Source organism: Amphiura filiformis, chromosome 20 (genome assembly GCF_039555335.1).
Source record: "Amphiura filiformis chromosome 20, Afil_fr2py, whole genome shotgun sequence".
Taxonomy (NCBI): domain Eukaryota; kingdom Metazoa; phylum Echinodermata; class Ophiuroidea; order Amphilepidida; family Amphiuridae; genus Amphiura; species Amphiura filiformis.
This window is the reverse complement of record NC_092647.1, coordinates 51730006-51745934: the sequence shown is the minus strand read 5'-3', so window position 1 is coordinate 51745934 and position 15929 is coordinate 51730006. Positions and strand designations below refer to the sequence as shown.

Genomic DNA, 15929 nt, shown 5'->3' with positions numbered 1-15929 from the left:
GCTTTTGAAAGCATGAAATTGTACCACCAAAGTCTGGCGCTTTACGAACTTAGCTTATGGGCTTGAGACACACATGTGCAGGTTGATACAAGACTATACAATAATTACATGTACCATGTAAATGCTATTTTCTACAGGCCTATGTATAGAAAGACACACAGTAGATAACAGTATATAGTAATACACTGAATGCTCATATAGTCACACATAATATCATACATGTACATACAGGCATGCTGATATGGCCACATTTATCTGATGCTATCTACAGTAGATAGCAGTACACTAATATGCTGAATGCTCATTACCATACCGGACATGCTGATATGGTCACATTTACGGAAGCAGTATGTACGTCCAAGCCTAGGTATCGCATAAGGTCAATGAATAGATATAGTGTCTTTAAACAGATGTGTATATGAAAATTATAGTAGGAAACAAGTATGCTGGTGCTTGTGTTAGGACAGCATGACCCTGATACGTATATGCCTGTGCGTACATCAGAGATAGGTCAAACTATACTTTTCTAAATCCTAATGACATTGACAAGAGTAATACATTGGTATGTTTTTAACAAGATTTGACCATGTGAAATGGATTCTGTTGCAATTCTATTGGTGGGTGATTTCATAGTTTGACTGGCCTACAATACTTTGTTCATAACTTATGTTGTTGTAGCACATGTTTAAACCACAGCAATATAAACAAATGCAGGCAAGTACCTTGAAACAAAACTAGCTAGAAATGCAGTAACCTGCATAATCACACAGCTACATTTTAAAACAACTTATAGAAGAACATTCATTTGTATTCAAGCATCGATATCAGGGTCAGGCTGTCCTAAAGGAACACAAGCACCAGCATACTTGTTTCCGACTATGATTTTCATCTTTTTTCCATTGGCCAGTGTGATCTCAATCGGTCTATTCAATGATGATGGTGTCGCCAGGAGACCAGAAGGAATTCCTATTGCTGATGGTGTTGATACTAATGTTGATGATGTGCTCCTATTAGGGAAAAAGAGAAATTTGCAATTTGTAAAACATTTTGTGCAGTTATATTATCCATTATTGGTAATTGCATTGGTTCTTTGGAGGGGGTTGTGAAAAATCTAAATATTTTGTCTTTGGAAGTGAGAACAATTAAAGTTATACTCTAGCAAGACTTCCCCATTGTTTTAAATTAAAAAATTCTACACAACTATCTAGCTGCGAAACGCCATTTTTTACATTAAGGGTAGACAACAATCAATGAAATTAATAGTTGGCATACCTTGACAAAATGTTGGAACTCTTCATTGTCGCTCTGATAGTTTAGTGAAATTAGTATAACTATGTTTGATGAGTGATACATAGTACCTTCTCCCATTCCCCCTCAATCAATGTTGGGAGACTGGAGAGCCAAATGGAAAATTGCTTTCATCAACATTGAACTGAGGGAGAGGGGTGGCGATTTACATTTTGTATGCCAGAGTGGCGTTTTGGGTCAAGTTGGGAGAAAAAAATCCCAGGTCGACCTAAAATATCGTATCGCACACGATAGACCACCTAAGTTATCGTAAATCGGTTTCTCCCAGGTCGACCGTAAATTTTGGGTTGCCACATTCGGCCCGCAAACGCCAGGATTTTTAGCCAGGTCGACCATGACAAGCATGCAAATAGGCCTACAAATGTATGTGCCCCGACCATAGCGATATACATATAATCGAGAATAAACCATTGTACAGCGTTCAGTCATAAATTTTGCAAGCGCCGGTGACTTTACGAATATGATATCTGTTTGCCTTGGCATCTAAATTAATTCACAGTCACAGGCCTTGGCCTACTCTATCGTATTTATTAAAGTAGGCCCACAGAGGCAAATTTTAGGAGATATATCATACTTCTAAGTTGCGTCAACACCGTCATGATATAGGCCTAAGCTTAAGCTTACATCCAAGTTCGCATGGACGGTACTGCGAGTCTGCGACTTGATGTTTCACACTTGTGAGACAATGAAAGTAATAAATTATGAGAAGAGGTCACAAATAGGATCAAATAAAATAATCCAACAAAGAATCACCCTGCCTAAGTGCCGGACATATGCCTGCATGTTTTATACTTTATTATTATCCACCACGAAAGGAGTGCCAATTTCTATTAGCCTAAGCTGTCTTTCTATCAACAAGCGCGGCATCTCCCATCTTGACCAATTCGGTGCCAGAGTGTGCCAACATTAATTTTGTTGATTGTACATGTAGGTGTTGTTGGTCGAAGAAGCCCATAAATCAATTTTCATTATTTAAATCATATTATTGAAAAATAACATGTTGATGTTTCGCAAAAGTTCATTCAACAAATCATATACTTTGAAAACTTGCTTGATTTATTGTTGTCAATGAGTTATTGTTATGTTAATTTTACAAAAGTGATGTTTCAGCCTTCTTTACAACAACCTTTACTTTTTTTTGACAGCAATATAAGAACCAAATTGAATTTTTTTGAAATATCCATTAAAATACAAGAAATAATCTTACCTGATAAACATGTTTCTCTGTGGCATTGTTGTTGGTAGTGTGGAGATACTGTGTGGGTTTCTGACATAATGGGTATGCGGCCAAAATGTGCTTCCAGTGTGACTAAACCTGTATGAAAAATATGAAATAAAACTTATTAGAATTCATTATATGATACAGACAATCACATTGCCCATCAGAAGAAAGGAAAGTATCAGAATGTTTCCGTCTACATTTGAACTATGTTTGCATTATGTATAATAATCGTATTTTCATCTTTCTTTGTTTTTTCATGTGGCTCACTTTTAGGTACTGCAAGTGAATACATCATGAAGATGATGTTTGGTTATACACCGCTGTCACATCATGCTGGATATCGATAGTTTCTTATTGACGTTCAAAGGCACCAAGAAGACACAAAAGTTTGGTAAATTAAGGAACTAACACTGTATTTTTAAAATAATATCAGCAGAGTTCATGGGCTACACTTGGATACAGAAAATACTAGTTTATTACAGGCGTGCAATGTATATGATATTAGGAACAACCTAAAGTCATATAAACATAACTAGTTTCGTGTCATGGCTGACCCCTCTTGTGTGCTAGAAATATAATCATAAAGAACATTGAAAATTGAATTATGAGACATTCTTTAGACTAATATTTTGTGCATAAAATTGTTATCAATTAGATTCCTGTTTCATTTACAAATTAGTTATGTTTACAGAACTTCATCTACTTTTGGCTTTGTTCCCTAAGGGGAATAGTTTATGCTTTTGCTTACCGTCTTTGACCAGGCACGTGTTGAGATGGGTTATCTACCAGATTTGGTGTGGTTGGTGTTGAAGCTGGGGACTTGAGTAATTCTTTCTTCTGTTCTGCAGAAGGGGCAGTTAGTCTTGGTTTCTTGCGTTTTCCTGGAACATTTGTAGTTGGTCTGAAACGTGGCTGTAATGTGTTCAGTGTGCCAGGGGCTATATTGTCTATTGGCTTTACTGGCTTTATCCTTGATTGGTCAAGTAAAGAGATTGTAGCATTATTGGCATTTTTTATACCCATGAGACATTCTTTAACGGTACTGAGTCTTTGTGATTGAATGATTGGATTGTCCAGTTGATCAGATATGGTTTGCAGTATGCTACGAATATCTTGTGTGAGGCGACTGTGATCTGTTGTATTGTTAGGTATATCCATAGGCAAATTAGCAAACTCATCACAATCTTGGTCAGTATTGTTTGATGAAGTTGATTGAGATTTGCTATATATACAATGAACTCTGTGAATATGCTTACATATATGCTTGGCATAATCTATACAAGTACATGAAAACATATGATAGCACAAATTAATACATGGGAATTCATTACACTTAACATAACAATGCGATTTCTTGCAGACACTTGTCAGCTTTTTAACAGTGTATTGAGTTGCAGAATTAGATGATGACTGTACGGTAAAGGTTTCTTCATTCACCTGCAAAACTGCAATGTCCTTAATTTCAAGACTTCTGGTGTGACGATTAGCTAATACATGACTATAATTGCCTGAGTTGAACATGACCTGTTTAAAATGATTTATGTACATATCCTTCTCAATTTGAAGTAACGTTTCCACAAGTCTATCAACTCTTGATTGATTTTTTATCAAAGTACACAGATTTGAGTTTATTATAAAAACTCTCAAGAAACATATTTGTATTTACATGAGCATAATCTTGCTTTCTAAAACAAAGTGACCATTTTGTGGGCGCATACCATACATTGATTTAAAATATGTTACAAAATCAGGATACTTCATTTCAAAACGAGCAATAAAATTATTGTAATATTTGTGATAAACAAATTAATGAGTGGATTCCAGCATGGCACAAAGATATGCATACATGGTAACTTGATCTGTTGAATTGGTAATCGAGCGTAATTTGCGGCGCCATGATTGGTGTACATGCCATATACATAAAAAGTGGTCTACATTTCCAAAAACATTGTTGGCTGCTGTTATTCCAGCTGAATCATCATCGGTCATCAATATATTTACAGAAGCATTAGGACATTTTTGTTTAATAGATTCTAAAAATAACGTAAGTGCAAGTGAGGTTTCCTTTGAAGATATACAAAATGCAACAGGATAACCATGTCTAAATTGATCGGGAACCATAAGTGTAATTAACTTGTATCGGTAGGCATTTGTCTTATGAGTTGCATCCATGCATAAAATGATATTTGAAAATTTTGTGAAGATTTCTGATTGTTCTTTGGTTTGAATTGCTAAAATAAAATCATCTTTTCCAAGTGCTGGATACATAGTATTATTAATTACTCCTTGAGGTTTATACAATAAAATAGGATTATGCTTTTCCTTTCTTAAATTTTCTACTCTCAATGCAACAGATGTGGCGTTGTCAACATGAAGCTGGTAATTGGTGTCTTTCATTGTACGTTGAATATTTAGGATCGTTTTTCTGTCAATGAGATCAATTTGTTTGATTCGGTTTGATATCTGGTCACGATTGTCTCTTGAAGTGATTGATGATCTGATTGTATCTAATATGTTATTTACAGGAATTTTTAAAGCAATTTTTACAGCAATATCATCTCGAACAGATTGTTCTAGAGGTACATATTTACATTGATCAAATGTAACACTATGGGCATGATTGTGAATGTAACGAACAGAAACAGAATTGTCAGAAAACTGAGTAAAATAAAATCTTGCTGGGCACATGCTGCTGATTTTACATGAACCTTTTTTGTTTTTTGTTCGAATTCCCTTGTAAGCTTCACCTTTCTTGCGGTGAATCCTTGTACCGGTTCCGTCTCTATGGCATACATATTGTGCAGTTGGTTTTTTTTTTGACATTTTATTTGATCTTTTTTTTTTTTTTTTACATGTGCTCTTTCTCTCCTCGTCTTTCTTAAATTGAAGAAATTCATCCATATTGTTGAATTTATGCTCAGTAATTATGATGTTTATGCGTCATGATTAGCTTTTAAATGTTCCATGCAGTTAGCTACAGATAAAAAGGATATATCACATGTAGGTACAACACACTTAATACTTTTTGGTGGAGGATCTCCTGAATGAAATATCTTGATATGATTACTAGTACTTCTTTTGAAAGAAATTTACGCTGACAATGTTGACAAAAATAATTTGAACTGTTTAGAGATGAAGATGGTTTAACAGTGGAATAATCATGATCAGAGTTTACATTTGTTGATTGGTTGTGGATCAAAGACGGAGATGGATTCACAGTTGGATTATCAATGTTTGATGTTGTTACATTTGTTGATTGATTGTAAATCACAGCATCATAATGATTGGAATTGGTATATACAATGTGAACAGTTGTTGTTGGATTTGGAACAGAATATTGCATGGTAGAAACACGATGATGATCATTATCAGAATAAGTAACTAAAATATTAATTCGTAAAATCTGGCTGAGAGAATTGATGGCTTCTTCTCCTGCCCATTGGCCTGGTTGACGAAGAAGAAACAGTCCCAACTGCATGTCATGAAAATGAAAGGAAAATTCTGCGGGTCTTGCCGCTATAAAATCAACAACTTGGGAGCGTAAATCTAAATGGTAAGAATCATCGCCGTAAATCAGAAAGCTAATTGAACGAAACAAACAGTTGCCATCACCGCTTGAATTTGATGGCGAATTAAATTGAATCTGGATAAGTATTCATTCTGGAGTTGTTGCTGTGTTGGTTGTGATTGTGAAGGTACTGGTTGAACTGATGGTGGTAGGGATGGTGATGGTGGTATAACTGGTTGTGGAGATATGTATGGTGGTAGAACTGGTTGATGAATAGGTGTTGGTGCTTGCCCAGATGGTGGTACTGGTGGTATCTTTGGATCAGAGACCAATACCTGTAAAAAAAGCACAATTTACATGTAATAATATTTTAAAAGATTGAAGGGACACCCTGAGGGGTTTTTCACCAAGGAATACCATATTTAGTCAAATAAACGCCCCGGGCGTTACATTTTCCCAAAGGGGCGTTTATTCAAGGTCAATTTTAGAGCGGTAAAAACGCTAAAATTATGAAATATGAACTAGAAACACTGACTTCTGGCTCACTTCGGTTTCCAATCCAGATTTTAGCCAATTATTGGCGCTATTACCGACCATGTTGGGAACTTGATAAGCTTACTACACAAGATGGCATGGAAATATCGGCATTTTTGAAACATCTTGGTTGAAAAAAGTGGTGGGGGCGTTTATTTGAGGGGGTGACTATTTGACGAAATACTGTATATACAGTCAGTCTACTCTGAAGTACAATGTACGAACGCGGGAGCATACATTGTGCCGACTTTGAAAACACGCATACCTGCAACAGAGGCGCATATGCACGGGCACTGTTTACTTGCTGTTTCTGTGCGTTGTCACTTTGTACTTCAGAGTGGACAAACTGTAGGTTGCCAAAGAGTTATCATTGTGTGAATGAGAATCTTTAACATCAACTACTAGAAATCAATATGAGGTCTTAAACAACGTTTCAACCAATCTGTAAAACAGTTCCATGTATTGGAGACATTTTGGCATATTTTATTCCTTCAGTATGCAAATTTGCTAATCTATTGCAACTAATTCACTAGTGTGGAATTGAACCACAAAGATATAAAATCTTTGCACCAAGCCCAGTGGTATCATAGTGCCCTTGATCGGGTCACAGGTTTGACAAAAATGGTACCCATTTTCTTTTACTCATTTGTGTCCAATTCTTTATTATTTTCTTTTTGTAATGTACCATAAACCTAAAAAAAGCAACTTTCTTGATGAAAACTGCTGTTTTCTCCAATCATCTGCATATTCCTTAAATTATAGTCAATTGATTAGTTTGCACACTACTTATTGATTCAGAGAGTACAGATGGTCATAAACAAAATATATTATTTTCTTTAAGGTATGCCAGCTTAGTTCTTTGTTTACTAGGACTCATAACGGATATAACTCAGCGAATTGGTATGACTTTGGGAACAGCACAATTGCAATTTAGATTTTAAATTCTTAAACACTAGAGAACGTTCCTGCAATCTCATTGGTTCTTAACTGTGTAAATCTGACACAATATCACATGGGTCAGCATGTGTGCATCAACACGATACATGTACTCGCAATTTGAACCAATCGGAGGCGCATAGCATTAACTGGACTGATCGATTTTAAGCCCCAGGTAGTTCCTTGTAAAATGTAGGATTTAACTTGATTAAAATTTGTAATGCCTATGAGATTTATATCTGAATAGAAGTGTTTAAGAATGAGGAATCAGGTATTGTTTTTAGCAGCTGTTGTGCATCTATCATCTCATATTACACGGGCGATATCATTATTTTTGCCATAAAACAACTTGGCTTCGCCTTGTTCTTTTACTAAGATAGTGATGTCGCCCGTGTTCTATGAGACGATAGATGCACTCCAGTGGCTAAAACCAATTCCTTTATTCCTTTACAACAAAATGCTTTGAATACCCAAAATTAATAACCACAAGCTTGTAACAAATGTGGCCATGTGTCTTAAAGTGGTTATACTTTTTGTTTTATCAGTTAAATTTAGATACTTACACATCTATTTTTGGTATTGGAAATGTACCTTTAAAACTTAAGACCCAATTACAGGAAAAGTATACATTTATGGAAAGCTAATGTTCCAATGAATCCAACTGCACAAATCAAGTTGGTATACAGGGTGTGTAAGAAACTATAAAGGGTGATATCATGAAAAAGACCTGATTGTACTAGTAAATTGGTAATTTATTGCATTTGGTACTTTTATGACACCCCTCGAAAGCAATCTAATTTTGTTACAGGCTGCACTGAAAATCTTTGCTTTTGTGTGTAATGAATAGGGAAAATTTGTGGATCTTGTGACTTGCAGTTTTCATGAATAATGAATGAAATAAACATTCATTAGGCTTTAAAATCAGACCATATTTGACAAATTTAACTATTCTTTTGATCAAGAAAATCAAAACTGCTCAATCCTCCCATTACATATTACATGGTACTGTGTCCCGGCACACATGTCCGAGCTCCTCCACCCTGCGTCTTTGTTAGCTTAATTAGAGATAATTGATTAATTTTTGGTCCATTTGTAATCATTTTGGTGTAAAATTAGAGGAAGCGTTCTAAGCTAGAAAATTTTTCAAACAACCAATCACAGAGCCGCTAATCTTTATCTCACTGTATGTGGCGCTCTCTATTTTCAAACAACCAATCACAGAGCCGCTAATCTTTACCACGTCCGCAATTAAGTGATATAAATGCTCATCGTGCATACAATCAATCAATCGGTCCATGAGTGGCCAAACGGTTCCTGGTAAGCCGTATACTTCTACTACAGTATATGCAGTCTACATGTTCTCTGTTGACAAGGGCAGTCTTCATTGAACAGCTCTTTCTCAGAGCCAACAAACCTTAAACTTAGCAGATAGGCGAGGTCTGCTTGTTTTCTGTAGACAAGAGGCAGTCTTCAGAACGGCTCTTTTCAGAGCCACCAAAACTTATTAAATCAGCAGATTTACGAGATCTGCTTGTTTCTGTAGACAAGGGGCAGTGTTCAGTGAACGGCTCTTTTCAGAGCCACCAAAACCTATTCAATCAGCAGATAGGCGAGATCTGCTTGTTTCTGTAGACAAGGGCAGTCTTCAGCAAACGGCTCTTTTCAGAGCCACCAAAACTTTTAAATCAGCAGATAGGCGATCTGCTAGTTCTCTGTAGACAAGCGGCAGTCTTCATTGAACTGCTCTTTTCAGAGCCACCAAAACCTTTATATTAGCAGATAGGCGAGATCTGCTTGTTCTCTGTTGACAAGGGGCAGTCTTCAGTGAACGACTCTTGTTAGAGTCATCACTAGACAAGGGGTGGTCTACATGTCTCATTCCTAGGTACTTTGTCCTGAAGAAGTCAGAGCTACTCCTGACGAAAGCTTGACAGTTCTAAACTTGTCCGACGGCGAACCCGCTAAAAACCCACTAATTGTTATGAATTCCCGTCGTAAAAGTCTATCCCACAAGCTAGAAGATTAGTGCTTATTTGATCAAAATGACACAGACAAAAGGTATTGTCTAATGAGAAACAGCTCAAAATATACAACACGATGAAACATAGCCACTCTAAATGACATACTAGTTCATGACGCATGGCCATATTTAGATCTTTTGATCTTCATTCAGCAAAATTGTTAAATGATTTGTCTTTGTGATTCTGAATTTTGTCGGCCCAGGAGGGGCTATCTTACATTTGGCCGGGATGTGTAACTTCTAATTCATTGTTAGGCCTTGGATATGGTTGGATTAAGTATGTTCTTGAAATGGTTTGAATATTTTTTCTTACCATTCATTCCCTTTATCTAATGTTAACAGTGCAGAATTTATGTGGAGGCTATATTGATTGGACAAATGCCCTTTAGTACACATGTTGTAAAAAAAATGTGTACAATAATTTATATTAAAATTAAACTGCTTATAAACAGAACACCACAAACTTATGCAGAATCTTTGAAAGGGTACCAGTTTACCAAGCTGTGACCACATTGCAAAGCATACAGCAGGAATTCTTTGATAAAATAATTTTACTGATTGGTTGAAATGTACATAAATATTTAAATAAAACAATATTTAGATACAAAACAAGGTATCCAATGGAAATAATGGCACTATTGACTGTAACAGTAATCTTAACTTAGCAATTTTCATGTGAGTTTTTACAAGAGATCAGTGTATTTAGCATCGTAAGATTATTAACTGTAATGAATTGATCATTCACATAGCCAGAACTGCTAGTGTATAAGAGCTTTGTGAAGTTACAGATCACTGTACGACAAACATGCATACGCTACTTGATATTAGCCATCTTGTGCCAGTCATTTCTATTGAAAACAACTTGATAACAATGATATTGCCCAATTTATTCATATCAAACATCACACTCTCATCATGATATTGCCCCATATTTTCATCAGTGTGAGTTGAGTAGTATGATGGCAATTAGTATCAACCATTGCTTTTCAAGGAGTTTTTCTTTTATTTGTTTTGCATTTTGTGAATGTATATGTAGAATATACCAAAACCTGATTGAACATACCTTCAACAGATGGAGTGCTTGCAAATGTGTCAATCAGAATTAGGTCTACTTCTTTTATTCATAGAAATGAACAAGATTGAAATAAAACAAATTTGATCCATTCATTAATAGACAGACACAAAATGTCAGCCATTAACCAATATCAGCTGGTTGTTTTCAATTTGATATGGGAATTGGTGTATAAAATCTTCTATCAAAGAAAGCTGTGGAACCTGGAAGTGTCTTGGCAGAAGTTAATAATGAGCTTTCAATATCAGTGAAAACATCTCTGCTGTATTGTGAAAATGAAAAGTGGATCATAATTGTTTCAACTCTTATTACATCCATTTTAACCAGACTATCACCTCTATGATAAAGCTGTCTGTACTTCATTTTACTAGGGTGGTCTTTTTGTTGCTTACTCTCTCTTTTATTTGCAGAGGTCAAGATCCTTGACTCCACTGCCATCTTGTGTCGCTCATGGAAACCCAATTTGTGTAACTCTGGAATATTTCATTAAGCACACAACGAAACTTGGCTTAAAGTGTGTGGTTGTTGGGCATTAGACATGTAATGGGTTGTGCAGATAACACACATTTATTTACACCACACTAGAGTGCAGATGCAACTCTTGCTCGTTTGTATACACAAATGTCGGAAGTTCACTATTTTGCCTCCATGGATGACGAAACAAGATGATTGATTTTCCTGACCATCCTCTTTTCCCATAACAGTGACATAGACAAACCTCTGATGTTAGGTGATAGTCTGGCAAAAATGCATTTTAAAATAGAAAAAGTATACTTAGCTGCACTGCTTGTTGCATCTATCATCTGCCATCCTCCATACATTACCTGGTTGTATTAGAAGTGTATTAATTACTTTCTTTGAACATAGAACAATATCAAGGTCTCAGTGCATAAGTGCACTATCTCCATTACTGACCATGATGAATATGGGATTGTACTGCATGTACACCTTGATTCACTGTCTGCATTATAGTACTGGTTAAAATCTGGTGAATGCAGTGTGTGGTATGTCTAGAGTGAAATATGATTTGTGAGGGATACGCTGATTTGTATGTTAATACTGGTCTGAGCAGTAGAGATAGGGCAGTAATACTCTGAGACCTTGAATCATCATAAAAGGTGATTAGTTGAGTATTTTCATACAATCTTGCTGAAAGTACATGTCATTATTGATAAACTATAGAGATAAAGAAGAAAGCATTAACATATGTTGCTTAAACCAGAGATGCCACTTTAAAAAGTTTTTGCCTGAATTCAGGTTTTTAAAAATCAGTTCTTCCCTGTACAAGATATAGGAAAATGGGCATTTTCAGTATCTTAGGGTGCTTTTTTTCAGGACTTACACAGGATATTTTTTTTACCACTGATAGGCATCTTTGCTAAACAAATATGGATATTAGTAGAAAATTGCATTCAGAACTGTACTTTAACCCTAACCCTCCTGAATACTACAAAATACTACTTGATATATGCGCTGTTAGTGCATGCATCCCACGTGGTGTGATGGCGCAATCGCCTAAGTGATATATAGGCACAGTTTTGCTGGCCAGCGAAGCCCAAGACCCATGGCAAAGTGTTGCCGACCGAGTGCTTGGCATGCGAGGGGTCTCGGGTTCGAATCCCACCCAGAGCAAACAACTTCTTTCTTTCTTTTCTCTCTTTATTCTTTCCTTCCTTCCTTCCTTGCCAAAAAGCCCCTAGGCGGTTAGGGTTAATAACCTGTTCTAAATAAGGAAATCTGCAGTAAAGTTGCTCTCATGTTTGGTAAATTGGGGAGTTGCATGTAAGATTTTTTTGGGATACAGAAAGACCCTACTTTTAAGGCACATAAATGGATCTCACAAGGTTTGAAAATCTGGTATTACAAAATTGTATGCATGATCGAGGGAATTGAGAATGTTTTTGGTACATCCTGAAGAACACAAAAGTGGAGCACACCAAGAGTAATCAAGGAATTATTTGGATATTTCTAAAAACTTAAAAACATCGAAAATATGACACAATATGAAGGAATGATTTTTGATACAAAACATATAAACAACTTAAAAAACCCACAAAATATATAAACAAAGTTAATAAAAACTCTCATAAAACAAAGTTATTCACCCATTGAATGTTGTGTCATATTTTCCCTGTTTTTAATCTTATCCATTGCAAGTGAAGATTTGCATCCGGCATGCTTCGAAACCTGCATGATTTAAAAAAAAGGCTCTGAAACTAATATTTCTGGATTGACAAGCTGCTTGTGAATGCTGTACTAGATTGTGTCAGTATACCGCTATAATAGCTTTAATTTCTGTGCAATCTTGAACTGTCGATAGCTCCTGTCAATGCATTCACTTCAATATTTTGATAGCCTGTTGAACAATAGTGAAAAATGAAAAACTGCCACATGTGACGGACGCAAATCTAAAACATTCATTCCCATCCAGATTCTCCTTGGAATTCTGTTATGTATATTCACCGCCTAAAAAAGCTGGACCCTGGGATGTGAGTTTGTATGGGTTTTGTATGCCGAAGTGGGAAATTTTAAACCAAATTCATATTGTCTGCCATGGATAAAATTTGAAAAATGGTCTTTGGATTTGATGTGCTGAAACTGTTATCAATATTTAATGTGTGTTAGGTAATATTATATAGCTCGCATAAAGATTCTTGACATTTGATTGGTCAATTACTATGGATTATTTTTGATATATTTAGAAAAGGACTATTGCACTCAATTTTCCATATCACTCACACACAGCTACCATGGCAACACTGAGTCTGACATACGTGTGCGGATAGCTAGTGCGGTGACCACCTCGAGTCCGTAATTATAGGTGTGGGTGCCACTTCAAAAATAAATGTAGAATGTTTTTATTCGTTCAATGGAAAGACTATTGTCATTCGGTGAAATATGAACTGATTTATACAAATCGGCAAAGCCTTGTTAAATGGAACAGTCCATATTTCACCCATGCAAATGTTCTTACCATTGAACTAATGAACAGCAAATATTAATATATTGTTCTCTAAATGGGACAACATTTGGATGCTCAATAGATATGCAACAGTGTCCAACACATGTCCAGATTTTTAAACGGCTAGAGATTATTATATTATAAATACCAACCTTAGGGTTGCAAATAACGTTTACAAGATGCAAGATTCTTAAACTCTTGAGAACATTCCTGCAATCTTATTGGTTCTTTCCTTGCAAAATGTAGGATTTAATTTGATTAAAATTTGTAATACTTATGATTTTTTTATTTGAATTAAGAATGGGAATAAAGATATTGTTTTTTTTTTTTTTTTTGAATCTATCATCTCATATAACACGGCGACCTCATTATTTTTGGCGTAAAAACAATACCTTTATTCTCTAATTATATCACTTTGATGGTGAAGTTAATACCAATATAATGCTCAAATCAATACAAATTGACATACATGTACAATATAGCAGCAATTAAAAAAGAAAATAAATGCAATTAGTGGTGAAAATAATATTTCTTTAGTTAGTTGTTAAAACCAAAAGTTCAACACATGATGGAGAGTTTGGCCGTTTTGCATTTGACATTCTTAGCTGTTCATACACTCTTAGATAGCGAGAACCAATCAGCAAGTGTTAGAAAAATCATTGATGCATTGCACTCCGCGTACTACCCGCAGTGTTTCGTTCGCGTCGTGTAGGATTGATTCATTTCTCGGGCGGGTTGATGCATTTTATATTTGGTTCTATACATGTTTTTTTCTTCTCGTTTATGAAATAGGTTAATGAACTCGTATTACTTGTTGCTCAAGAAATTAGACATAATAATGCACACGCGCTGATGTTGATGCATCTAATGCACTCCCCCTTCGGGCTCATGCATTAAACGCATCAACATCAGCGTGTGCATTATTTTGTCTAATTCTCTCCCAACAAGTAATCGCGTTCATTAACCTATAAATCTTAGGCACCATCTCACCCAGTTGGTCAGTGTAGGCATGGACTAAAGAGATACAGACTAACTCCAATCAGTCAAAGTCTTAGCATCACCCAATGAGGGCCATTTGTTCCATGAATTGCAACAGACCAAACTGCTACGTATATTTACGATCTTTTGTGAAGATGTAACACTCTATTTCATATACACGAAAGCACACAATGCTGGTGTGATTGTTTGTTAAACACATACAATCAAACAATCAGTCCTCTTGAATATGTGGGAATTCACAGCATTCAAAACTCAGGGATTTTGACTGTTGGAAAAAAAAGTTTGTATTACTAGTCTATGCAATTTGTGGCTGCAGGACATCACATGGAAGCTCATACACATGTCCAGGGAAAACAATTATTTTCTTATTAATAAAAACTATAATATAATAAACAATAGACAATAATGTTTCATACACCCTTAGATAGTGAGAACCTCGAGCAAAGCGTTAGAAAATGCCAGGAGTGTATTACTTGTGTACAGTACAGGCACGTCATTGAGTCATTTTTGATAGAATTATATTTGTTTCAGTGACAATTTTGATATAAAAATAGCAAATATCACAGTATCTTTGTTGTGTATGAAATAAATTGTGTCTTATTTCTTGCTCAATATATTCTACAAAATGATGCACTTGTACTGAGATTCTGATGTGTCTGTAATACCTTGGCCTGGAAAAAATGTACTTTTCCATGAATGTAGACAAATTTCACTCCATCATATTAGGATTTCCCACCATTTCTTACGTATTTCTTCTTTATCCAAAAAATTTCTCTCCAGATTACCAAATTGTCCTGGAATGAGATTCCTGAATTCCCCATTTTTTCAAGGCCTGCCTGCACAGATCCTGCATTAGGCATATCAACATCTCAGTGTGTGTGTATTAGTTGGTACAAGTTAAACATTTAACAGTATCACAAGTTATAAAAATAGGACACTTGTAAATAAATCTCTAAAATCTATGAAAGTTGAAATGTTAATGAAAAAATAAGGATTATTAATGTTAAAATGATAGCATACTGTCAGTAGCGTAATTGATAAAATAATGCTCGACTATAAGTGTACGGGTACGAGTGGGATAATGGGAATTTAGAGAAGAAATGATAGGAATTTTTGTTTTTACTATCCTCTTCTGTGAGAAAGACGACAGGCAGGTACAGGTCCAATATTTTGGGTAGTGGATGCTGCACAGCAATATTTCATCTATTGACCACGTACCAAATTATTATTTCTCTACTGGACTCAAACCCAAGACTGCATTGTACCTTTATTCAAGGTTGTACCAGGCACAGCTAGAGCATTTTCTAGAGACAATACCAGGCATTTATCATGAGGGCTACCATGTTGGTATCATGAATACTCGGATAA

General features: G+C 35.7%; 1 protein-coding gene across 1 annotated transcript; it reads right to left on the bottom strand.

The window, feature by feature from the left end:
- Positions 1–811: 811 nt before the first annotated feature.
- LOC140142371 (uncharacterized) lies at positions 812–11038 on the bottom strand. Its single transcript, XM_072164340.1, has 6 exons — positions 10913–11038; positions 6838–6918; positions 6131–6373; positions 3279–4054; positions 2516–2623; positions 812–1007 (listed from the first exon to the last, which is right to left on the bottom strand). Exons 1-6 carry the CDS (start codon positions 11036–11038, stop codon positions 812–814), a joined length of 1530 nt encoding a protein of 509 aa, XP_072020441.1.
- Positions 11039–15929: the final 4891 nt, after the last annotated feature.

Bases quoted from the DNA above. Each gene is read 5' to 3' on its own strand.
- LOC140142371 (XM_072164340.1), bottom strand. From the start codon at position 11,038: ATGGCAGTGGAGTCAAGGATCTTGACCTCTGCAAATAAAAGAGAGAGT. The intron at 4,055-6,130 runs GTTTGTTTCGTT...CATTTTAAACAG, and splicing joins TTCAAGCGGTGATGGCAACT to GTCATGTTCAACTCAGGCAA. The intron at 1,008-2,515 runs GTAAGATTATTT...TTTCCCTAATAG, and splicing joins CAGAGAAACATGTTTATCAG to GAGCACATCATCAACATTAG.